This window comes from Syngnathus scovelli, chromosome 13 (assembly GCF_024217435.2).
Source record: "Syngnathus scovelli strain Florida chromosome 13, RoL_Ssco_1.2, whole genome shotgun sequence".
NCBI lineage: Eukaryota > Metazoa > Chordata > Actinopteri > Syngnathiformes > Syngnathidae > Syngnathus > Syngnathus scovelli.
This window is the reverse complement of record NC_090859.1, coordinates 4,535,236-4,560,013: the sequence shown is the minus strand read 5'-3', so window position 1 is coordinate 4,560,013 and position 24,778 is coordinate 4,535,236. Positions and strand designations below refer to the sequence as shown.

Below are 24,778 nucleotides of genomic sequence, written 5' to 3'. Positions count from 1 at the left end.
CTAGAAAACGTAATAATGTTATACAGTCAACAGCTTTCATTTCGAAAGCTATAGGTAAAATCATGATGAGGGACTGAAATATTCTCATGGAACAGATTTGCCATCTTTGGTCGTAGTGTTTGGTTAATATGGATGAGCCACTTTTCTACCATTTTTATCTCCACAGTGTAATACAAAGAATTACATACTGAGCCACAAATAAACATCAACAATTCATCTGTGCAACCTTTCACATAGCAATTGTCCTCAGAGGATCCCAGCTCTTAGCGATCACAATAACATAACAATCCTTTCTCGATGAAGGCATGTCTATTTATGTCGATCCATCTATTTCAAGGCTTATCCTGCTCGGCTGGGGTCATCAGTTGGCTGGAGTCTATTCTGTTTTACTTGGGCAAGAGAGAGGGTACAATCTGGACTGCTTGCCAGTCAATTGCACAGTACAATTAGACAAACACATCCATTTAGTAGCTTCAAATATTTCATTAACTGTGTAATGCTGCAGTGATTTGCAATAGTGCTGTATTATTTTCATGAACACAACTAGGCAATTGTATTTTAATGTTGGCCAGTGCTCATTATTTTTTAGGTTGTATTCAGGCCTACTTGAGGTACAAGGTTTGAGAACCATTATTTCACACAAAGAGTTTAGGGGATTGGCAAAAATTGTGGCTGCAAGATCAGGATTCCCACACTATTTGTAACTAAGAAGTTGTACATGGCTACAGGCTGCAGGAGACAAATGGAAAGCACATTTGTTTTTGGGGACATTCTAGAAGTGCCATCTCACACATTTAACATTGACTATTGTTGCAGCTGGTCTGTGCTTAAAGTTTGCGAACATTTGGCATGATCTTTTTTTTTTAAAGCAGAAGTAAAAAATGTCCTTTGCAATATGTTCTATTTGCCCCCTCTGGTCTCAACACGCTATTGTTATTAATGCACTTGGGGAATAGGAAGTCAGAAGACAAATTACCGGGCCAACAGCTCACTTCTTTTGGTCACATGACATTCACAAAGCTAGCATGTGGGTGCTTTGACGTCAATTTGATGATGATGATGATGATGATGATGATGATGATGATGATGATGATGGTAGAACTTTATTTATCCCACAGCAGGGAAATTTACTTGTCACAAAAGCGTACAAGTGTGCAAGAATACAAGAGACAAGTGCCAAATGTATAAATGGATAAATAACAGACAAGGACAAAGACAGGTGCCACTACTAGCGGTAGAGACAAACCACAATTTTATCAGGCGCCACGCATGTTGTAGAGTTTGACAGCAGTGGGAATGAAGGACATGCGGAATCTTAATTTAATTTAATTTAATTTAATTTAATTTGACAGCAGGAGGCAATGATGCAAACAATTATCAGCCTCATTGTTTGGCTCAAATTCTACTTCCACAAACACTAATATTTTTCCACCCTGACTTTCCTTTTAAATAATGCTAAATTTAGTTAACCACTGCTAATTTACGACAGTCAGACTGGATTTCAATTTATGACAATGTGTGTCAAATTTGTAGAATTCCTAATTTAAAATAAAACGTCTTATAACTATGTTAACCTCTGTTGGAAGTAAGCATGAAAAGAACAAATCAGGTAGTTATTTACAGGACTTACATTCTTAAAGGTCTTGAAAATATGTAATACAAACATATTTAAAGGCACAGTATATTGGGACAAACAAAGACCAATGGGTATAGCACAAAAAAATATAGCACAAATAGTGTGTCCGCGAAATGAGCTCCCTGTGATTACATTAAAGAAGTGATATTTTCTTGAATGAATCATGACTCAATTCATCATCAATAAATCATGCATTTCAATATACAGTAATCGCATTTCGTTTATCGTGGTTTCACTACATCGCGGATTTTTTTTCCAAATTAAAATAAATGTAAAAATCATGATAAAACTTCAAAATTGAGGAATTATGGCACAAAACCTGCCGACATGCCAGCAGAAGGCAAGGAGTGCCCACACAATTGTAGTGCGTACACTTGTACCATTTTAGAAAAATATTGTTATAATAATAAGAGTTCTAAAAACATATTTACAGTATTGTACCTTGTTATAGAATTTTTTTATAATAGTAAAAGAGTTGTAAAAACATATTTGCAGTATGTACACTTGTACCTTGTTATAAAAAATATAATAAAAATTGTTCTAAAAACATATTTACAGTATGTGTTAAGAATTCGCCATGTTATTTATGTTATTCAGCCGTGCTTTGATTTGAGGTACGGTGATTTATTTTGAAGGCCGTTTTCAGGCGATACCACTTCCTGTCTTACGATCGTGTACATATGTCGGTTACAGTGGTACAGGAGTCATTGACTATGTCAGTGGGTCTCCTAACAAGAGAAATGAACGATCACGTGTCTAACGTTTAGGACAATGTAGTATTGCTCCAAATATTCGTTTAAATTCCTTTAGAGGTCCGTTTTCGCGTGTTAGTACGATCGCGAATTAGCATCTTTCCGCTAACTCATTAGCCTGCCCAGTACTTCTTGTTAACATAATACACGCACACACGTATAATAATTATATTTTCAATATTTATACAAACTTTTCTGTATATTTATACTATTGATGTATTATTTACATGTTTGAAACAATTATTTAATGTTCTAATAATAAAATATGCACTTAAATGGTTTCCAATACATTACAAGACGTGTCTTGGCATGTGACGAAATTGACAATAAAGCAGACTTTGACTTTTCTTGTTTTGTTCTTCTTATTAGTAAACTTTGTGCCAAAATAATTAGTGTGCCACTTGACAGCAAAAATAAATCAAAGGCAAAACAAAACAAAGTAACTCACTAAAAAAAAAAAATCTGTGAAATAGTGGAATCTCAAATCTGTAATCTGCGCTTGGTGGGGGGTTACTGTACATATAACTGAAAAATCAACTTCTACTTCATTACTCCCTCTCACCAGTGACCAATAAATAACGATTTAATCAAGTCATGTTGAAAATGTATGTATGTACTTTCTTACTATGTTGTCCACCCCAAAATTCAAATTTATCTCATTACTCCACACATTTACTTGATTCTGACATGTACGTTTTGCCTTGTAGCTGGAAGAGGAGCTGCTGGGTCTACAGAAGAAGCTGAAAGGAGTGGAAGATGAACTCGATAAATACTCGGAATCGTTGAAGGATGCCCAGGAGAAATTGGAACAAGCTGAAAAAAAGGCAGCAGATGTAAGTGGCGACGAAGAGAAAACCCTACTTGAAGCACCCCACTTTGAACATGCACTATCCAGATTTAATTGCAGACCTAATGTATTAGTGATAATCATAGACATTCAATTTGACCTTCAAGAGTACCCTATTAAAAAGCTTGGGCCAAATGACCATCGTCACTTCCAGTGTAAAGTTGCTAACCCGTCGCGGTCCCTCAGCTAACAGCTGCAGCTTAACTGTTATTAAAACTGTTAGTATCACGTTCTGCTGACAGTGAAATTTGCCAGCAACATCTTCTATTTTAGCTAATGTCAATTGGATGCCAGGATGGTATTAGCCATAAGCAATACAATTGGGTAAAAAAAAAAAATCATTTTTCACAATCAGGCTGCTGCTGGGCACAGCTGTGTCTGTAGGACCCATGATATAAATAATCCATCCATCCATTTTCTATACTGCTTGTCCCCACGGGGGTCGCGGGCGTGCCGGAGTCTATCCCAGCAGTCATCGGGCAGTAGGCGGGGGACACCCTGAACCGGTTGCCAGCCGAATGCAGGGCACACCGAGACGAACAACCATCAGCACTCACATCTAGGGGCAATTTGGAGTGCTCAATTGGCCTACCAAGCATGTTTTTGGGATGTGGGAGGAAACCGGAGTGCCTGGAGGAAACCGGAGTGCCCGGAGAAAACCCACGCGGACAGAGGAGAACATGCAAACTCCACACAGGGAGGGTCAGAGGTGGAATCGAACCGGCACCCTCCCACAGGGATGAGAATCTTCCGCGGATCCGCGGATTTCCGTGTTTTTTTCCGTTGGGAGTATCATTTTCGTGAATCGTGTAGATCCGTTGAGAAAATTGTTTTCATATGAGGGTGGCTGGCAGCAGTATTGCGACAACAGCCGCCTTATTTTCTGCAGCATTTTGGCGCTACTTTCGTCGCATCCTTTGCCTACTCATTTGCCTAATTAGCAAAAGTTTTAGCCAGCATGACGAAAGTTTTAGAGAAAAAAGACGAGGATCGTGTTGGGGAAATAGACAAGTCGAACGGGATCAGGAACTGCTTCAGATGGGCATGGCTCGAGAGCAGCGTCATTTTACAACACGAAGACGCTCTTAAAGCAATGCGACAGTGAGCGCCCGGCGCGCTGCGGTTGCGCGATCGGACTAAATTAAGCTCCCTGCGCACTGAGGTCCACTTAAATTTTGGAAAGTACATCAGGACTTTAAAAATATTTTCTAAATTTCAGCGACGGCTCTGTCACAATAATGCGACCAGCGCGGTGCAATTGCGCGGTCGCGACGCGCTACGTTTGCGCGTTCGGCGGTGCGCTGCAGTTGCGCGATCGGACAAAATTAAGCTCCCTGCTCACTTAGGTCCAATTGAATTTTGGAAAGTACATCAGGAGTTTTAAAATATTTTCTAAATTTCAGCGATGGCTCTGTCACAATAATGCAACCAGCGCGGTGCAGTTGCGCGGTCGGCGACGCGCTACGGTTGCGCGTTCGGCGGTGCGCTGCAGTTGTGCGATCGGACGAAAATGCGCAAATGAAAAAATGCTTAGAAAGTCTTGGAACGAATTACATTTTTTCCATTATTTGTAATGGGAAAATAGATTCGGAATTCGACCAATTTGATTCTCGAACCGGCTTCTGGAACAAATTGGTGTCGAAAACCGAGGCTTGACTGTATTATATTCACCTAGGTAGCCCACCAAGCAGGAATGTTTTTTAATATAAATATAAATAATCCATCAAAAGTAATAGTAATTATCAAATTTTCATAATCTCCCAGCCTCATTATTATGTTTTCAGACATTAATGTTCATTTTTTACATCGCGTAAACCCATTTTAAGTCGTGTTGACATGTTTTAAATTGTTTTTAGATTTTAGGCAGAACGCATCAGGGGTTGTTGATTGTGTCTTCACCACCAGCCTGTTTAACAAAGCCCCGTAATAGTTCGGGATTCAGGCATATCTGACACATCAAATATGGCGGACGCAGCGCGGAAACTGGCCACCCAATTCAAAGCATCATCTGTAGAGTGTCAACGGGAGGTCGTAGCCACGGTAACACTTAACAACACAGGCTTAAGCACTATGGCGACTTTCGTGTCGATAGACGCGCTGAGAAAAAAAATTCAAATGCTGCAACAAGTGGCCTATGAGGCAGAGGACCGAGCCGAGTTTCTGCTCCGAGAGGCTGATCTTGAGAAACAGACGAGAAAGGCGGTAGGTACTCAATGAAAACAGATAGTATCCGATACGTGCTTTTGCGAATTGTTCTCATATTTCGTGATTTTATTGCTTATAAGTCACTGTGTGATTTTATTGCCTATAAGATAAACTTATAAGATAAGCAATAAAATGCGCAACGTTAAAAACATAAGTACTATTATGACGCTTAAACGTAAAGTTTCATCTGAATGTTGGCAAGTTTTTTCCGGAAGTGAACCAGCTCGGCATCATAAATTATACAGAGAATCCCGTCCGGAGCAGTTTCAACCGCTCGTGTTGTGCGTCACAACGATTGCCATATTTAATATGGCATATCTGCCCGTTAACAAATGGGAGATGATGAAAGAAGAATCGCCTTTCGGATATTGATAAAAACATCGATTGATCCGTCCGTCCATCTTTTCATGTGTTTACAGAAACCTGTAGCTTTGTCTCATCTACCCAAATGACATTTTCCCAGTTCCCAAGTTTTATGGCCTGGAATTTTGGAAAATAAATTAGTTAAAAAAGACACACGTAGTAAATAAAAAATATTGATAAATATTTCTATTTGTGTGTTGTGTCTCGGCAGGCTGAAGCTGAGGTGGCATCTCTAAACAGGCGTATCCAGCTCGTGGAAGAAGAGTTGGACCGAGCTCAGGAGAGACTTGCTACTGCTCTGCAGAAGCTAGAGGAAGCTGAGAAAGCTGCTGATGAGAGTGAAAGGTGCAATACCCACTCCATCAAGATTTTTAGCTCTTCTTGCCACCCATGGTTCCCCCCTAAACTCAATCAAAGTATTCATAAAAAGTATGACACATGACTGTAACTCAACCCTCTGTTGAAACAATACTGGTAATCAATGTCATTATTGGAAATTGAAAAGTGTAACGATCAACCTACTTGTGTGGCAAAAAATAAGGTGCGTAATGGTGATGATTTGGTTACATTACACATCTACACACAAAATAATATTTTTGTGATTTAGAGGAATGAAGGTCATAGAGAACAGAGCAAGCAAGGACGAGGAGAAAATGGAGATCCAAGAGATGCAGCTGAAAGAGGCCAAACATATCGCTGAAGAAGCCGATCGCAAATATGAAGAGGTGAGACACATCCCCTCTTTATTGGCATTGTCACTTATTTGCCAAATCCACTGTTTCTAAATCCAGAGAGTATGTTGTGTACTCACATTAGGGGAATGACACATTTTGTTTATGATTTGAAGTTAGTATGAATCTCAAAGCAGGACTTTACACTAACATTGTAAACAAGCAACTGTGCTTTTTAAAATGTTCTGAACCAAAACACTGCATGTGAATGCTGCATTCTTTTGTTTTCAGTTAGGAAACGTGTTGTGACTTTTCATGTGTGTATTGTACATGTCTGTAGGTCGCACGTAAACTTGTGATTCTTGAGGGCGACCTGGAGCGTTCAGAGGAGCGTGCTGAGGTGGCCGAGGCGTAAGTCAACACTTGTGCCATAAAAAAGCAAAACCGACACAACAACTATCATTCATTATTCATGTCATAGCAAAGATCATGTCATCCGTACGATGAGCACATGGGACGAACTAGTGACAAATTTCAGGTCCGACTGAATATTCATGTTGACATTTGGTATGTTAGGACTTAGTACATAATGGAAAAGCTGTAAACAGTGCATCTGCAGCAGTGTGCAAATGCTAGCTGATTTGATTTGTGGATTTGTGTAGGCAGAAAAGCACTGAGTTCCACTGACATATTTAAGTTACCAGCGGTTATCAACTCATTCTTCTTATCTGCTCTCTGTTGCCACCCTGTGGCCATGAACAGTGACAATATGCATCGTCTTCTTCCACACAGATATCTCCATTTAAACTGTGAGTTGTCCCCCTTTTAAAGGAAGCCGATTGACTGATAAATTAGTGGTGACTTAAATCAGCTGTAAACACAGCCCATTTGGAACTCCTCCTGTGCTTTTGTCCACAAAATTACCAACACTGGTCACTTCTGGCTCACACTTACGCCAGCCGCCGCCCTGAATTTGTGCCACTCCTAAAAATGGGGCCCAAGTGTTGAAAACCCGTTTTTGAATAGTTATTCATGTGAGTTATTTAATTGCACGTTCATTTGTATCATTTCATGAACCATCATCAATTGCATCAATTGCATGTGCTTTTTCCTTGCTGCGGGATTTTATAGATGTGTGAATCACATGTGGCAGGGTATAACGCACATATTAATGACATGGAGACAAATGTTTACGTTTCCCTGTGGATCACTATGTAATGTGTGGCTCACTACACCGCCACCATCACCTGTATGGGATCTTTTGCTCCCCCTCCCTCCCCCTCTACCAAACCACCTGGCTATGGACTAACCCCTGCAGGCGAGTGAGGGAGCTGGAGGAGGAGTTCGGGTTAATGGACCAGAATTTGAAATTCATGATGTGCGGAGAGGAAGAGGTATTTATTGTGCTACTGCTGCCATGGTTTTCATTTTGAGCTGTTGGCCTCTCCTCCTAAAACCTGCCATCTCAACACTGTTCTCATTCCTCCTTCTATCCTGCACACATGATCATGACTGAAAATTTCATTCATCTTTTAAGAAGGATGGGTGATTTTATTCTATGAAGATATGTACAACTTTTATGGATTTCAATAGAAGTGACTTTATACCCTATAGTCGACTATTTGAGAAAAAGGCAAAATATTTAAACATTTGTTCTAATCTATATTAGGTCGCTCTTCACTTTTTGGGGAAACTTTTAGTTAAACTCGGTGTCAGGTTCAAAGTGCTAACTGAATATCTGTATAAAAGAAAAGGATCAGCAGACAAACACAAGTGAGGCAGAATATTGAGTTTTCTCGCGAGGAGTGAGATACAGATTGCTTTCTACAATCTGACTACACTAAAAATCTGTTTACACTCCTCGCTCTTTTTATTTGGAATGCCCTACCCACAGTGTGAGACGATTAGCCCCTGAGGGTGAGGGGGGAAAAAAAAGATTGCGGGCTTCGTCTATTTTTTCTAACAATTCCCCCCTGTTCATCATAAATTCTCGGGGACTAACTTATCACCCATATGGCCACTTCAAAAGATTTTTAGCCAAGGGATCAAATTTCGCAAGAACTAACGTACACTTGGGAGGAAATTGAGTCTTAATCGTCAAAGCCAGAGACAGGAAACAAATCGGACGGGTTTACCACAATAGATTCGCTGACAGAGTCATCACTAGAGAAAGAACTCCCGTCGATCGAAAGGTCATCCCTTTGGAGCAACGGAAAAGTCTCAGCTGGTGGAGAGATAGTAGTTGTAACTAGCCTGTTAATTAAGGATCGGAGACAAGGAATGCAACAACATCCACACAGGGTCAAAATGGCAGAGAAAGCGGCAATGGAGACCAGGACCGAGGAAACCAGGGTGCGGTACTTTCCGAACATGTTCAACCAGTCGGTCCAAACCTCCGTGTTCACCCCACTGTGTTCCTTCATTTTCACATTCAAGGTCCGCAGACCCTCAAGGGCCCGGGACAAGCTTCCGTCGGCTGCAGTATTATTTGGAATAAATGTGCAACATTGCTCACCAAACATGCTGCAGACACCGCCCTCTTTTGAGAGTAGCATGTCAAGGGCCATTCGATTCTGGAAAGCCATGAGGGAAGTAGCGGCCAGTTGGAAGTGGACCGCCTTGAAACCCGCCTCGGTCCAGTTTCCAAGTCTCTGCACGTTGTAATGGTTGTAGTTAATCCTGTCAACATTTTTGTTAAGAGTACACCACCAACACAGGGCGGATTCAAAACCAGCTGCTATCTGATTTACCAGCTTATACTCATCCGGTACTCCTCTAAGAACACCAACGGCGTCTGTGTAAGTTGGATTAGCTGCGCCCTGCCATTCGGCGTTTCGCTTCGTTCTCGGCCAGAATACGGGCACTACGGACTTAGCAAAAGATGTTAGATCATAAGAGGACATTGGTATCAAATGAACAGGAAACAATAGGGTTACCAAAGCGCAAATTCCAGAGCTGTTTAAAGGCAACCTATCATAAAGTTTGTTACTATTACACCAAAACCAAATATCACTACGAGCAATGAGCAAAAAAGGGGCAGTGACATTGGTCATGGACCCACACCATGGAGTAGGTAGGTTGCCGAGCTTCTCACCGGTACCAGGTAATCTAACGCATGTAAAATTACCCTTAGCTACATTGGACGAAAAAAGGGGTTTATATTTTGTCATAGAGGCAACAGGGTAAACCTTATTCCATTTAAAACAATTATGAGTGGGTGAAATGGACGAGTTTAACATTAAAACAACAGCACACTTAGGAACTATATTTGCAGGTATGATTTTCAAAAGAGGTCTTGGACCCATACATGCAATGCAACTGGTGTTAGCCATCTTTGCGGCTTGCTCATCCATAAGAAGCCAGTTGTTGGTTTGACCGCTTATTCCTGTGGAGGCTACAAAATAGCTGTCTACATCAGTGAGGAGCATACTTGTGATTTTTGCTCCTGCTGACAGGGTGTAATTATTTATAATAGGACGGTCTGCGATCGACATTGTTTTGTTAATGCAAATAGCAATAGGAAAGTGAGGATCAATTCCAGAGGACCAAGCCCACAGTTGAAAACCCCAACAAGAAGTGTTAAACAAGGTGGCATTTGGAGAACGAATTTGACCATCAGGGAGTGTAAGAGTCAAAAGGAGGCTTGTGCCCTGATTCTTCAAAGTTACTCGTTTAGCAAAGAACACAGCCTCTTCACTGGAACCAGAGAGCCAAAAATCTTGCGTTTGTGTGGTGACAAGGGTGCCCCAGTCGGTGCTAACCGGGTGACTAGTTAAATACCACCAATATCCGAGCTATTTATCCCCAGTAGTGGGGTGACCATTTCGAAAACCTTTCAAACTTTTCATAGGTAAAATAATAGAAGAAGATGTATTAGGAGCCACAGTAAACATTAATGAGTTATTGTAAGTCCAAGACAAAAGCCATGGCACGCAAGTTGGAACGCGTTTCTGGTGTACAAACAACATGATCAAAAGGGGATTTTGTGTTGCGCTTATGTCTAGCAATTTTTCCCCATGAGCCATATTGATTAGAATCAGCGTTGGTAGTTGCCTGAGAGAAGAATGTTCGAGGCTCATGGTACTATATCCATACAAATAAAATAACCCCCGAAAAAAAATATAACAATAACACAAACCAGCAAAAGCAACCAAAAGCGCATGGTAGACTTTGCGCAGGCTACAGCCCGATTAAAGCACTTTACGAATGACTCTCTAATGCTCATGTTTTGGATCTCCTCAGAGTCAACACCCTGAGCTTCGGGTTGGTGTCTTGGAAATTGGCTTCTGCTAGCTTTCGTGTCAACCCTGGATCTTGGCACCAGGATCAGGCACTATTACCAGACTTTGCTCACCTTCCGTACTTAGGTTGGGTCTGCGGAGATCACCTTTTTACAATGAGATAAATGCAGAAAACAAATAAATGCAGAAAAAACAATATTCTTTCCCTTCACATTTGTGTAATTGGATATTAACCATATGTATTGTCTGAAACGGATACAATGGAGTCGGGAACTTTCCTCTCTGAGGTCTTAAATTGCCTTGTGAAAAAGCTGCAAAACCGTATGTCGTATAAATAGCTTCAACTTGTTTCACCATACCCTCCCGTCGAGACATGGGTGACCCCATGACTCGAAATAGCAGCCCATTTGAACAAGTTACGAGGCAAGACAGGTTTGCCCAAAGGTCACACAAAAAGACCATCGGTGTTTTTAGTTGCACCCCGTTTTTCCCAAGAGAGTCATTTCTGGGAGGGGCTCTGAGACTGCATGTCAAGCAACACATCAGGGGAGATGTGTGACATCGAATCATGATCAGTGAGAGACGAGAGGACATGGCGGAGGCCTTCTGCAGCGGCCTTAGCGGATTTGTCAGCAAAAGCATTACCAAGAGAAACAGGATCAGAGTTTGCAGTGTGAGCAGCACATTTGCAAACTGCCACCTTTAAAGGTAGCTGGACAGCGTCCAAAAGTTGAGTTAGTAATGTGGAATGGGTGACGGGCTTCCCCGTAGAAGTTATCATGCCACGGTTGCTCCACTGCTGAGCAAAAACGTGCACTGTAGCAAAAGCATACTGACTATCAGTCCAGATAGTGACGGACTTGTTTGCAAACAATTTGCAGGCCCCAGTCAAAGCAATGAGCTCAGCGGCCTGTGCTGACATATAGGATGGCAGTTTAGCAGCCTCCAAGACTTCGTCAGCAGTAACAATGGCATACCCAGTAAGGGTCACACCAAATTCATTTTTCTTAGAAGACCCACCAACAAAACCCACATGACCATCTGGCAGAGGCGTATCTCCCAAATCAGGCAGAGCCTTTGCAATCTGTTGAGCAGCATCGACACAATCATGGAATTCGCCGTCGTCAGGAAGGGGAATGAGACCCCTGGCACAAGGGATAGCCTTCTCATTGATCAATCGCGTATCTTAAATCATGCTTTTCCTCCTTTGAAGCGACTATGTACTTCAAACCCAAACGGCACCATTTTATAGGAAAAAAATGTGTTGAATTTATTCGTTTTCGACATAATACTGGTAGCAAATTTGCATGTAGAGCATTTTTGAGTTGTTGATCATAGACATCAGTTGAACACTCTTTCTGGTCTGTGTCTAAAGTCTTCAAACAACTCATCTTCTTTTTGTTTAGTTCGGCCAATGTCTGTGTAATTTGCTCTACGTTGGAATTTTATTTTTATCCTGCCCAATAGTTGGTCAATTTGTATTTGTAATGGCACCCCGTTATATTCCAATGGACAGCCCTGGAGAGCAAAAGGACTCCAGGTGCCTTTAAGGCTTGCCCAATGTTTGGTTAAGGATGCCATGAAAACCTGTTGTACTTCATCACCTCTCAAATTATAGGAAGCAATGAGTTGTTTAATTTGGGCTACAAAGACGGAAAGGATGGCTCTTTTTGCCGTGCCACAACATCTGTCTTTGTAATTTGATCATTTTTCTCATCTTCATTCATCACATTCTCAGCTGCGGTTCTTAAGCGAGCTGTGTCATCATCTTCCTGTCTGTGCAACAGCAAGTTCTTTTTTATCTTTTCTTCGTCTTCCTTATCTTTCAATTTTCCTCTCATCTGGGAAAATGAGAATGTAATTTTGCTTTTTAATTTTTAATTTTAAGTCTTGCAAAATTGCTATATCCTTACTGCACCGAGATAAACTGTTAAATATATCTTTAAAAATAAACAAACAAACATCTATGCTCTTCAAAATGGGACCCAAATGTCGGATTACAAAGCAAACCTCCTCCTTCACTCTCACATTTTTTGATAGAACAGTCTACTTAGCTAGACACTGTCATATCATACTAAATAATGGCCTGCAAATTAAATATAATGTTGCTGTGGTCCCTCAAAACATGTGACTAGAATTGGACAATTACTAACCCCCATCAATTGATAAATTATCTCCTCACTAAAGTCCTAGCCTATTAACCTATCTGCATCAAGAAGACATTTGCAATGCAGGGGATAAGAGAATAATAATAACACCATTGATTTCTAATCATTAACCTAATTTTATCCAGTTCTACAATGTATGTTTTCTCTTACTCTCACATTTTTATGAGGGTTGGGCACTCTCCTCGTCGGACCAGTTTCTGCCCACAACCCTCATATTATTCTATAATTTCTAATTTTTACATTTAACAATGCAAATCTGATAAACCATTGTCTAGCACACCGTTTTCGTGCACCAATTTAACGCAATTCCAACCTTTATAACGAACTGATACACAAAGACAAAATACACAGAAACAAACACACGGGCCCACAACATAGACATGACAATCTTCCCAGCTGATAACAAGGTTGGGAGGAGCAACTGAAGTGCGGAGAGCCTCGCCACCGCCACGTCGCATAACGCAACCCCCCATCTCTGTCCAAAATATGCATTTGTCAAGATATTTTATATTTTCGGTGTCGACCCCTTCCATTAATTTCCAATCTTTGCAATTTAATTCATGTCGGGGTAGCGACTTTTGTTTGCTATTTGATTTTCCCATGGTTTATTTTTCTAAATTTCGGAGTTGGCAATTCGAATGGCACCTACAGTGTCCTAAAGCCAATTTAATTCGCAGGACAGTGGTAAAATATTCAATGAGTGGTAAGTCTCCTTTCCTCTGCTTCCGCACAAAGCCACTGTTTACAATCCTGTGTGTTTTATATAAAGGAGAGCTCAAATGAGATCACTCTCAGTCAAACCATACACACACACACACACACACACACACACACACACACACACACACACACGCACACACACACACACACACACACACACACACACACACACACACACAATGCGCACTCTTATCGTCTCACAGGCAAGCAGGGGAGTCCGCCCTCCCGTGGATTTTAAACTCTTTAACCTTCCTATTGTGTAAAAAAACTTATTTTACCCTTTTCTTGAAGTAGATATAAAACCTATCTTTTCATGGATAAGGGAGCCAAACCAGCTAAACAAGAGTTAAGAAAAACATTGGATGAAAAAGATTGTTTTTAGGTTGTTTTTTTTTTTTTTGGCTGATTCAATACACGGGTCAAAAATGACCCATTAACACCACAGATGGCAGCAGAAAGCTAACACATTAGGAAGGTTAAGTTAGGAGGCCCCACGACACCTGAGCGTAATTTAACTGCTCCAAATTACCTGTACTAGGAGTCCGCCCTCTCATGGAATTTAACTGACTTATAAGTCAGGGGACTCCATCATCCCAGCGGAATTTAACTGTTTCTAATTGCACTTGATAGGGTCTAGAATTGTCAAGGTTTTAAGTGACCTCTTGTCACTGCACATTCATTCCTTTTAACAGAATCAATATTCGTACTCACAGTCTGCTGGTTCTTTTCCTCGGATGTTCTCGTCAACCACTCTGGTGTCCAGCCGATTCATCGAGTCAGCCCCGTGAAAAGGGTTTCTTTATGTGCCTTGGCCAAGGACTTGTCCTGCGTCGAAAAGTCAGCTGGACCCCCGAAATAGGTCTGTTGAGAATCCCGGACGAGCCCCCAATTTCTGTCAGGTTCAAAGTGCTAATTGAATATCTGTATAAAAGAAAAGGATCAGCAGACAAACACAAGTGAGGCAGAATATTGAGTTTTCTCGCGAGGAGTGAGATACAGATTGCTTTCTACAATTTGACTACACTAAAAATCTGTTTACACTCCTCGCTCTTTTTATTTGGAATGCCCTACCCACAGTGTGAGACGATTAGCCCCTGAGGGTGAGGGGGAAAAAAAAGATTGCGGGCTTCGTCTGGTAAGAAAAGAAACAAAAAGTAATGCACAAAGTGTTGCGTGCACATATGGCTATATCAGCAAAACAGTTTAAGCAATATTCCGAGAGATAAAAAGAGAAAGTGATGTTCTTTAAGGAAGATCAGAAGGTTCATGGCGCATCGTTTGACGTGTTGTTTTCACGATCTGTTCTGGTGGACGTCATTTTTCTGCTAAGATGCCAGCAGTATCTTGTTTGACACAACCGTCATCTCGCCCCTGACCCAGCCGTAATCCTTTTGTTCTGTTGCACAAGATAAGAATAAGCAAGGCAAAGCAGCAAGCATGCTGAGCAGTAACATTATGAATAAGTACTCATTAGAGAACGCATGATAACATATATATATATATATATATATATATATATATATATATATATATATACAATTTTTCTAACACGCGGCTCGGTGGCGCACTGGGTAGCACGTCCGCCTCACAGTTAGGAGGGTGCGGGTTCGATTCCACCTCCGGCCCTCCCTGTGTGGAGTTTGCATGTTCTCCCCGGGCCCGCGTGGGTTTTCTCCGGGCACTCCGGTTTCCTCCCACATTCCAAAAACATGCTTGGTAGGCCGATTGATCACTCCAAATTGTCCCTAGGTGTGAGTGTGAGTGCGATTGGTTGTCTGTCTCTGTGTGCCCTGCGATTGGCTGGCAACCACTTCAGGGTGTCCCCCGCCTACTGCCCGATGACGGCTGGGATAGGCTCCAGCACGCCCGCGACCCCCGTGGGGACTAAGCGGTTCAGAAAATGGATGGATGGATGGATGGATTTTTCTAACACTCGGTTTATAAACAATTTACACGTTCTGTGTCTGACTTCATAGGACCAAGTTGGGTTGTTGTGATGCGTCTAGTGTGTTGGTGGAGTGCCCAGTGCATGTCACTTGTCACTGTCAACCCTCACCGCTGGCTAGCAGTATGCAAACGGGAGAGCCGAGTGTGTAAGTCTCTCCCTGCCAGTACATAGCCTCTCTAACAGCAAGCGCTATGTAGTGCCTCCACGCGGCGACACATGGTAACTGGGTACAACACGTACCCAGGCAAAACTACAAGGGACTCGGAGGAGGTCTGGCCCCTAGACGTGCGGCACGCAGGCCCACCGGTGTGTCGACACGCCCTGGTGCCCACGAATCAGCTCCCAACTATGGGTTAAATAGTACCACTGCCCAGTGGGCTCCTCGGGAGAGGAATGGGCTAAGGGAGTCAACCCCTACAGATCAATTTCCCCTTGGGTTGGTGTCAGGAAGGGCATCCGACTGTAAAAAGTTTTGCTCCAAAAATATTCTCAGAATGGCTAGACAAACACAGAAGAGGCGGGGTACAGCCTTGAGTACCCCGTGGGCATTTTCATCAGCTTACGACAAAAAGAATGATGGAAAAGGAGGCCAAACCGCAGGTGGATATGATGGCTCTCAGCCCAATGGACTGCGGGGAGGCCTGAACCGGAATAGAGAGGGGCATGTGTTAGGGTGGCTACATGGAACATCGGCAGCATGTCGCACCGATCCGGGGAGGTGGTAGAGGCTCTACACAGGAGAAGGGTGGATGTCTGCTGTGTCCAGGAGTCAAAATGGAAGGGTAGAAGTGCAAGGATGCTGGATGCAATCGGCAGAAGGTACAAGTTCTTCTGGCAAGGCTGCAATGAAGGGACTGGTGGTGTTGGAGTACTTATCGCTGAAAAGTGGATAGATCAAGTGCTAAGCATTAGCAGGGTAAATGAGCGGATCATCTTTGTGAAGTTGATCGTTGGGAAGCGCCTGACAAACGTAATTTCAATCTATGCCCCTCAAGTTGGCAGAAGTCAGGACGAGAAGGATGCGTTCTGGGACAAGGCCATCATGGTGCTGTCAGGGATCCCCCAGAACACATATGTCAGAGTTACGGCCCGCGGGCCAGATCCGGCCCGCGAATTGATTATCTATGGCCCCCTGGATGATATTGAATTACTATTAGAACCGGCCCGTAGGCCACAGCCGCCCGCTGGTGTTTTGCACGCACCAACACTACATTTCCCACAATGCAACGGTAGCCCGCGATGTCCCTGCAGCTCGCACAAGCGGCTTCATTATTCATCAGTAGTCAGAGCAGAGTTCACCTTTCTGATACCCCCCTCCTCAAAAATGGCTAAACGTAAGGTGGACGCTGAGAACAGGGGGTTTCAGGCCAGGTGGGAGGCAGAGTACATGTTTACGGAGGTAAGAGGCAAACCTGTGTGTCTTCTGTGTGGAGAAAATGCGGCTGTAATGAAAGAATTAAATTTAAGAAGGCACTATCAAACGTCTAAGAAACACACAGACCAAGACAAGAATATGGAATATGAACAAAAGCTACAGAAGGTGGAAGAATTAAAACGAGGCCTTAAGTCCAGACAGGCTATGTTCACGTATGCTAAATCACAAAGCGAGGCTGCTGCCAAGGCTAGCTTTATTGTGGCAAAAGAGATCGCCAAATCAGCCCGGCCCTTTGCAGAAGGAGAGTTGATCAAAAACGGGTTTTGAGCCTCAGAGCCTAACCCCGAACATTGATGAACTTGTACAAACAATGAGACACCTCTAAGTATCAGGCTCAGCCTCAGACAAGTGAGCATCACAGAACAGCAACGTATTTTGCGTTTTTTAATTCGGTTACATTTTTACATTTGTTTCTACAAGACGTGATTTTTCTTTGAAGAAAGTATTGTTTTGTCTGTGTGCCGTAAATTTTTGAATTTTATTTATTTATATTTATTTTTCAGTTGAATGGACCAAGGGAAAATTGCAGATAAGAGCCATGAGAAAGAATACAACTGATTTGATTATTTTTTTATTTTACGATTTGAAAGCAATGATCGGTAGATCATAGAGCAGCACAATAATACATTTTCAGTTTATAATGCATGCACTTTTACTTATGCATTTATGTTGATATTAAGAAACACATTTTGTTTTTAAAACAATTGAATTTTTTGCTGTTTGGCTGTTGAAAATGTTTTCCCTTGAAGTTACTGACAGAGCCATAACAAAATATTGCCATATTCATTTAATCATTAAATAATGTACACTGTGTTAGGTCTTAGTTCAAAAGGCTATGTGCAATCATTCCGATATATTTTAATAAACATTGAACCAGTCCGGCCCTCGGCTTGTAGCAAATTTGTTTTTTTGGCCCTCGGTGTGTTTGACTTTGACATCCCTGCCCCAGAATGAGGTCATAATTCTGGGAGGTGATCTGAATGAACACGTGGGGAGGGAGTCAGATGGCTTTGAGGGGGTACATGGGGGACAGGGGTAGGCATGCGGAACGCAGAGGGAGAGAGAATCCTAGAGTTCGGTGACGCACTGGAGCTGGTGCTGTGCAACACCCTTTTCAAGAAGGACGAAGCCAAATTAGTAACATACAGTTCGGGTGGCTACAAGAGCACAATAGATTACATCATGGTCAGAAAGGAGGACCGTTTCCTGGTCAGGGATGCCAAGGCAATCCCCGGAGAAGAGTGTGTGTCTCAGCATCGCCTAGCCATCGGAGACCTAACTCTGCGAATCAAGATGGTGGGGGCTAAGAAGCATCCTCCCAAGTTGAAAGTGTGGAAGCTACATAGCGCAGGGAGTAAAAACAAGTTTAGGGAGAAGATTGAGCATATAGCAGAAGAAGTGGAGGAGATGGAGTCGGTGGTGTGGATGGCAAGTGGCAGGCAATGAAGAAAGCTCTGCTTGAAGCTACAGAGGAGGTGTGCGGATGGTCAAAGGGTAAAGCAAGACAAAGAGAGACATAGTGGTGGAATGACAGCGTCAAAAGAGTGGTGAATGAGAAGAGGAGGTGCCATAAAGTATGGAAGAAATCTAAAAGGGAGGCAGACCGAGCGCGGTATGTAGAGGCAAAGAGGGCGTCACGGACAGCAGTGTGGGAGGCCCAAGAGACCAAGAGGAAAGAATTTGCAAGTGAATTGGAGAATGAGAGAGGACGAAAGAGCTTATTCAAGATAGCAAAGCAAATGGTTAAGGAGAGACGTGATGTGACCAGTGCAAACTGTGTAAAGGATGAGGATGGCAACATCGTGACAGACAACAGAGGAGTGAAGGAAGTATGGCAAAGGTACATGGAGAAGCTGCTGAATGTGGAGAACTACTGGGATGGAGAGGTGGGATGCGACGAAGTGGAGGGTGAATGTGGCCTGATCACGCGAACAGAAGTGGGGAAAGCCATGAAGGCCATGAAGGATGGAAAGGCAGCTGGACCATCTGGAGTGGTGGCAGAGATGCTTAAGGCAGCGGGAGACGTCGGTGTGCAGTGGATGACTGACCTGTGTAACAGTGTCATCGCTGAGGGGCACATTCCGGAGGACTGGACAAGAAGCGTCCTGGTGCCGCTATTCAAAGGGAAGGGGGACCCACTCGCATGCGGGTCATACAGGGCCATAAAGCTGCTGGAGCATGGAATGAAGTTGTTAGAGAGGGTGTTGGAAAGGAGGGTGAGATCACGGGTAGAGGTGGACAAGATGCAGTATGGCTTCATGCCTGGTAAAGGTACAACAGACGCAATTTTTGTCATCCGACAGATGCAAAAGAAACACCAGGAGAAGAGGAAGAGGTTGTACTTCGCTTTTGTTGACCTGGAAAAAGCATTCGACAGGGTGCCAAGGGAGGTGGTGAGATGGGCCCTAAGGAAGTCGGGCGTGGAAGAGGGACTGGTTAAGGCTGTGATAACTCTCTACTGCAGAGCATGCACAGCTGTTAGAACAGGAGTTGGCGACAGTAATGGGTTTGAAGTAAGGGTAGGGGTGCACCAGTGCTCAGCCCATTATTGTTTCCTATCGTGATGGATGTGGTATCAAGGGAAGTGAGGGGTGGACTACCATGGGAGCTGCGCTACGCGGATGACCTGGTATTGATGGCTCACAGTCGAGAAGACCTAGCTAGGAAGCTAGCAGCCTGGAAGACCTGCCTGGAAGTGAAAGGAATGAAGGTGAATGCGGCAAAATCAAAGGTCATGGTCGGTGGTGCTGGCCTGGGAGTGGTACCACAGTCAGGAGCATGGCCATGTGGAGTTTGCGGGAAGGGGGTGCAAGCCAACTCTATCCGGTGCAAGGGTTGTCAGAGATGGGTACACCGGAGATGCAGCGGAGTAAAAGGCAGCCTACTAGCTGCAAGTGAGACCTTCAAATGCAAGCGGTGCAGGGGAGAAGTCGCCGAAGCAGACCCAGCTGAGCAAGATGGGCTCATAGTAGATGGGGAGATGTACGAGGTGGTGGACAGCTTCTGCTACCTTGGAGACATGCTTAACGCTGATGGGGGGGTGGGGGGGGGGTGGACCTAGCAGTGACCACAAGGGTGAGAAGCGGGTGGAAGAAATTCAGGGAACTCATGCCCTTCTTAACATCTAAGGCCCCATCCCTGAAGATGAGAGGCCAAGTGTACTCAGCCTGCGTCAGAAGTAGTATGATGTACGGAAGTGAGGCATGGGCCCTGAAAACAGAACACGAAGACAAACTAAACAGAGCAGAAAGGGGGATGATCAGATGGATGTGTGGTGTGTCAATGAGGGAGAAAAAAACAGTGCAGAGCTGAGAAAGAAGATGGGAGTGGAGGCCATAGTGGATGTGGTGAGGAGAGGCAGACTGCGATGGTACGGACATGTAGTGAGGAAGGACGAGAACGACTGGGTGAAGAAAGTTATGTCGTATAACGTAGAGGGAACAAGACCCAGTGGCCGACCTAAAAAGACCTGGCAGACGACCGTGTCAGCTGACATGAAGGCACTCGGCATCAACCACGAGATGGCCATGGACCGTTCCCGGTGGAAGAAAGCCATATCAAGAACCCAGTCCAACCCAGCGGCGCCTGGAAAACGGACTTTAAACCGATGATGATGTTCACAAAGTATGTGTTAAGTGAAGTTACCAGCACCAAAAAGACAAAAAAGGTTGTTTATTTTTTAAGCAACTTTTTCTGATGCAATGATTTTATTGCAATGTATTTATGTTGTTTCTTCATCCATTTTGTTTTTATCATACAATAGTGCAGCAATAACCCATTTGACAAAAGTCTCCATGGGAATATGAAAAAAGGAAAACGTACTATATTGTGTATAGAATTTTGGATCTATATACTGTATATCTGATACGTTCTCGTATCAAACCCGTCATCACCTATTTGCTTTACCGTGAACTTTTTTTGGGGGTTTATAGTATTTTAATTCAAGTGAGGCAGACACAAAATTATAAGCACACTATTCAGTGGAAATTCCAGTATTTTAGATCAATCTTTGTTCTCCTTTACTGTCCTACTTTTCTAGTTACTCTTTTTCTTCCCTCTTGTTTTCCTCTTTCCATCATTGCTCAGTAAATCAGGTGATCTTGAGGAAGAATTGAAAAATGTCACCAACAACTTGAAGTCACTGGAGGCTCAGGCTGAAAAGGTACAGAAAATTATTGGTATTGTATTTATTCATCAAATTCTAATATTTGGCTGAACAATAAAAACAAATTGCAGTTTAATATTATTTTTTTCAAGACTCTCTTCCCATGTAAACAAACAATAAATTAATCTATATTACAATAAACATCATAGGACTTAATATACAAAAATGTTTGCTTTTATAGGTTAGGCTAACATTAAAAATAAACATGAATGAACCATAACATAATATGAAAGACAGTTTACTTATCTCCTTCATTAAAGTCGTTTTCTTAACACCTGCAATCTTTTAAGGGTTCACTACGACAACTTCACAAAACGTGTGGCATAAACTTAAGTCATAAATAATATTACAACAAGAATGCAAACCAATTTGTGGCTTCATCACTTCAACTTTTCACGTTTTATGATTTGTTAACAAGTGGACTGCACTTAAGCACTAAACTTACAGTACAATATATTTAAAAAAAATCAAAATTCCACCCTTTGCAATTTGAAAATTCCATCCATTGCCATAAGTGTATACTGAAGTGTTGGACTCCCTCAGAATAATAGTTGTATAGTGTAAAGTTCTTAACTCACATCTTTAATTCCTGTTACTTTGCTATTTGTAATTACACATTTCTGTTATTATTTCTCTGATTGCTGTTTCTATTTTGAAGACAATATAAAACTCCTTAATTTCAAAATAGCAATCTTCACCTATGTGTTTTTGTGAGACTATACGTGTACAGGTGGGTGTGGTGGGGAGGTCGTGGGGACAGCGGGGTAATCGTGTGATTTATCATACAGTATTGGTACAGTGAAGTGAGGCTTGTCCATTTAGTTTTGCTGTAGACTGAAAACATCTGATGAATCTGACATCAAAATATGAGTTATAAGATAAACTAGAAAATGCAATAACTTTGAATTACTTGTTGGGGAATGATGCCGAATGATGTTGAAATGATTTGAATTACTTGAGAAATTTGGAAATTAGAAGTGTAAAATGACATTTTGGAGAATTTGTGGTGAAGTGGTAAGTGGGAAGTTGTGGAATACGTAGGAAAATGATGAACAGTTGAAAGTTTGAACGGGGTGAATCGGTTGAAAAATGTAGAATTTAGAGTTGAAAAACGAAATTTTGGAGAATTTGGTTGAATTTCAAATTTGAAAGTTTGGAATTTTTGGTAAGTGGGAAATTGTGGAACAGGTAGGCAAAAGATGAACAGTTGAAAGTTGGAATGGGTTGAATCGGTTAAAAAATGTAGAAGTTAGAGCAAATGTTGAATCCCCATAGAGAATGAATGGGAATTTAAAAGAAAAAGCAATTGCGCCAAAATGTTTTGAAATTTGAAACGAAACAAAATATATGGCTTCAGGAGGTTCACTTTTGGGGTTAAAATGTTGAAACGGGTTTAATCGGACAAAAATTGTAAAAGTTATCACAAATGTAGCTATTCGGGGCACTTTGTGTTGAAATAAGGTCACTTCCGGTTTGATTCAGGTCACTTCCGGTTTTAAATATGTCACTTCCGGTTTAGCGGAGGTCACTTCCGGTTTTTTTGGGGTAGCTTCCGGTTTAAAAAGGTCACTTCCTGTTTATTTTGGGTCACTTCCGGTTTGATTTGGGGTCACTTCCTGTTTACCTAAGGTAACTTCCGGTTTGATTTGGGGCACTTCCGGTTCATTCTGGGTTCATTGGGGCACTTCAGGGTCAATCCAAGATGGCCGCCACACTGGAAGTGGGGGTCAAGGGGGTGAATATGGTAATCATACGGTGAAGAGAGTGAATAAAGTTGGAATGGGTTGAATCGGTTGAAAAATTTAGAAATTAGAGTAGAAAAACAAAATTGTAGAGACGTTTTGGTAAATGGGAAGTTGTGGAATAGGAAGGCAAAAGATGAACAGTTGAAAGTTGGAACGAGTTTAATCGGTTAAAAAACTGTAGAAGTTAGAACAAATCTTGAATCTTTATAGAGAATGAATGGGAATTAAAAAAAAATAAAATTGCGCCAACACTTTTTGAAATTTGGAACAAAAGGAAAACCGGTTTAATCGTACAAAATTTGCAAAAGTTAGCGCAAATGTAGGTATTTAGGGAATTTAATGTTGAAATCAGGTCACTTCCAGTTTGATTTGGGTCACTTCCGGTCTATTTGGGTCACTTCCGGTTTTATTAGAGGCACTTCCAGTCTAGCTGAGATCACTTCCGGTTTCTTTAGGGTCACTTCCGGTTTAAAAAGGTCACTTCCTGTTTACCTAAGGTCACTTCCGGTTTGATTTGGGGCACTTCTGGTTCATTCTGGGTTCATTGGGGCACTTCAGGGTCAATCCAAGATGGCCGCCACTCTGGAAGTGGGGGTCAAGGATTGAATTGTGAAAGTCAAAGTCAAAGTCAGCTTTATTGTCAATTTCTCCACATGCCAAAGACACACAAAGAAACCAAAATTTCGTTCCCCCCTATCCCACGGTGACAAGACATGGCTCACAACAGACAAACAAGTAAACAAGTATAACAAAAGCGTGCTGAATAAATAATGAATAAATAACACAATAATAAATAAATAAATAAGAGGAGCAGAAAAAAAGGAGCAAGTGCGCGTACAGCAGACATTCCCGAAAATAGCGCAACAGTGCCGCACGCTACGCAGAAGGGGGTAGCGAGTTCAGGGCCCTAACAGCCTGGAGAAAGAAGCTGTTGGCGAGTCTGGTGGTGCGGGAGCGCAGGCTCCTGTACCTCTTCCCAGAGGGCAGAAGGTCAAACAAAGAGTGAGCCGGGTGACTCACATCTCTGGCAATCGAGGTTGCCTTGCGGGCGAGATGGGAGGTGTAAATGTCCTTCAGGGAGGGGAGCGAAGCACCAATAATCTTACCAGCCGTATTCACTATGCGCTGCAGGGCCTTCAAGTTCTGTTCAGTGCAGTTACCACCCCAGACAGCGATGCAACTGGTGAGGACGCTCTCAATGGTGCCACGGTAGAATGTAGACAGGACTGCCTGAGGAGCACATGCACGCCTGAGCTTCCGCAGGAAGTACAGGCGGCGCTGAGCTTTCTTTGCCAGTGACGAGGTGTTTGCGGACCACTGATGTGCACCCCGAGGAACTTGGTGCAGCTCACCCTCTCCACCACAGCACCATCGATGATCAGCGGCAGGTGTGTTGTGTGACCCTTCCGGAAGTCAACAATGATTTCCTTGGTCTTATTGACGTTCAGCAGGAGGTTGTTGTCCCTGCACCACGTGGTCAGAAGGTCAACTTCCGACCTGTACCGAGTCTTGTCGCCCTTCGTGATGAGACCCACCAGAGTCGTGTCGTCAGCAAACTTCACTATGCGGTTGTCGCTGTAGGTCGCAGTGCAGTCATGCGTCAGCAGGGTGAAGAGCAATGGACTGAGCACACAGCCCTGGGGGGCCCCCGTGCTCAGCGTGATGCTGGCGGAGATTTTGTCGCCAACACGCACCACCTGAGGCCTCTGACAGAGGAAGTCCAGTAGCCAGTTGCAGAGGGAGGTACTGAGGCCCAGCTCGTCGAGTTTGCAGATGAGTCGCTGCGGCACAATGGTGTTGAAGGCAGAGCTGAAGTCCACAAACAGCAACCTCACATATGAGTCCTTTCTCTCCAGGTGGGTGAGGGCCGAGTGGAGGGCAG

At 42.9% G+C, this 24,778-nt stretch overlaps 1 protein-coding gene and 1 long non-coding RNA gene across 6 annotated transcripts in view; one reads left to right on the top strand and one right to left on the bottom strand.

Moving 5' to 3' along the window:
* tpm2 (tropomyosin 2 (beta)) overlaps positions 1 to 24,778 on the top strand; it is a 72,473-nt gene that overhangs the window by 614 nt on the left and 47,081 nt on the right. For 3 of the 5 annotated variants that reach the window (XM_068652672.1, XM_049738593.2, XM_068652674.1), the window contains exons 2-6: positions 3,096 to 3,221; positions 6,015 to 6,148; positions 6,411 to 6,528; positions 6,815 to 6,885; positions 21,073 to 21,148. In XM_068652672.1, the coding sequence (XP_068508773.1) occupies positions 3,096 to 3,221; positions 6,015 to 6,148; positions 6,411 to 6,528; positions 6,815 to 6,885; positions 21,073 to 21,148 (525 nt within the window). Of the gene's footprint in view, positions 1 to 3,095; positions 3,222 to 5,197; positions 5,438 to 6,014; positions 6,149 to 6,410; positions 6,529 to 6,814; positions 6,886 to 21,072; positions 21,149 to 24,778 lie in introns of those variants that run through there. The other 2 variants (XM_068652673.1, XM_049738592.2) reach the window with 1 other exon arrangement.
* The window catches only part of LOC125979860 (uncharacterized), a 55,792-nt gene continuing 39,274 nt past the window's right edge, over positions 8,261 to 24,778 (bottom strand). The window contains exon 3 of the long non-coding RNA XR_011087939.1: positions 8,261 to 14,524. This is a non-coding gene — a long non-coding RNA (uncharacterized lncRNA). The remainder of the gene's footprint in view (positions 14,525 to 24,778) is intronic.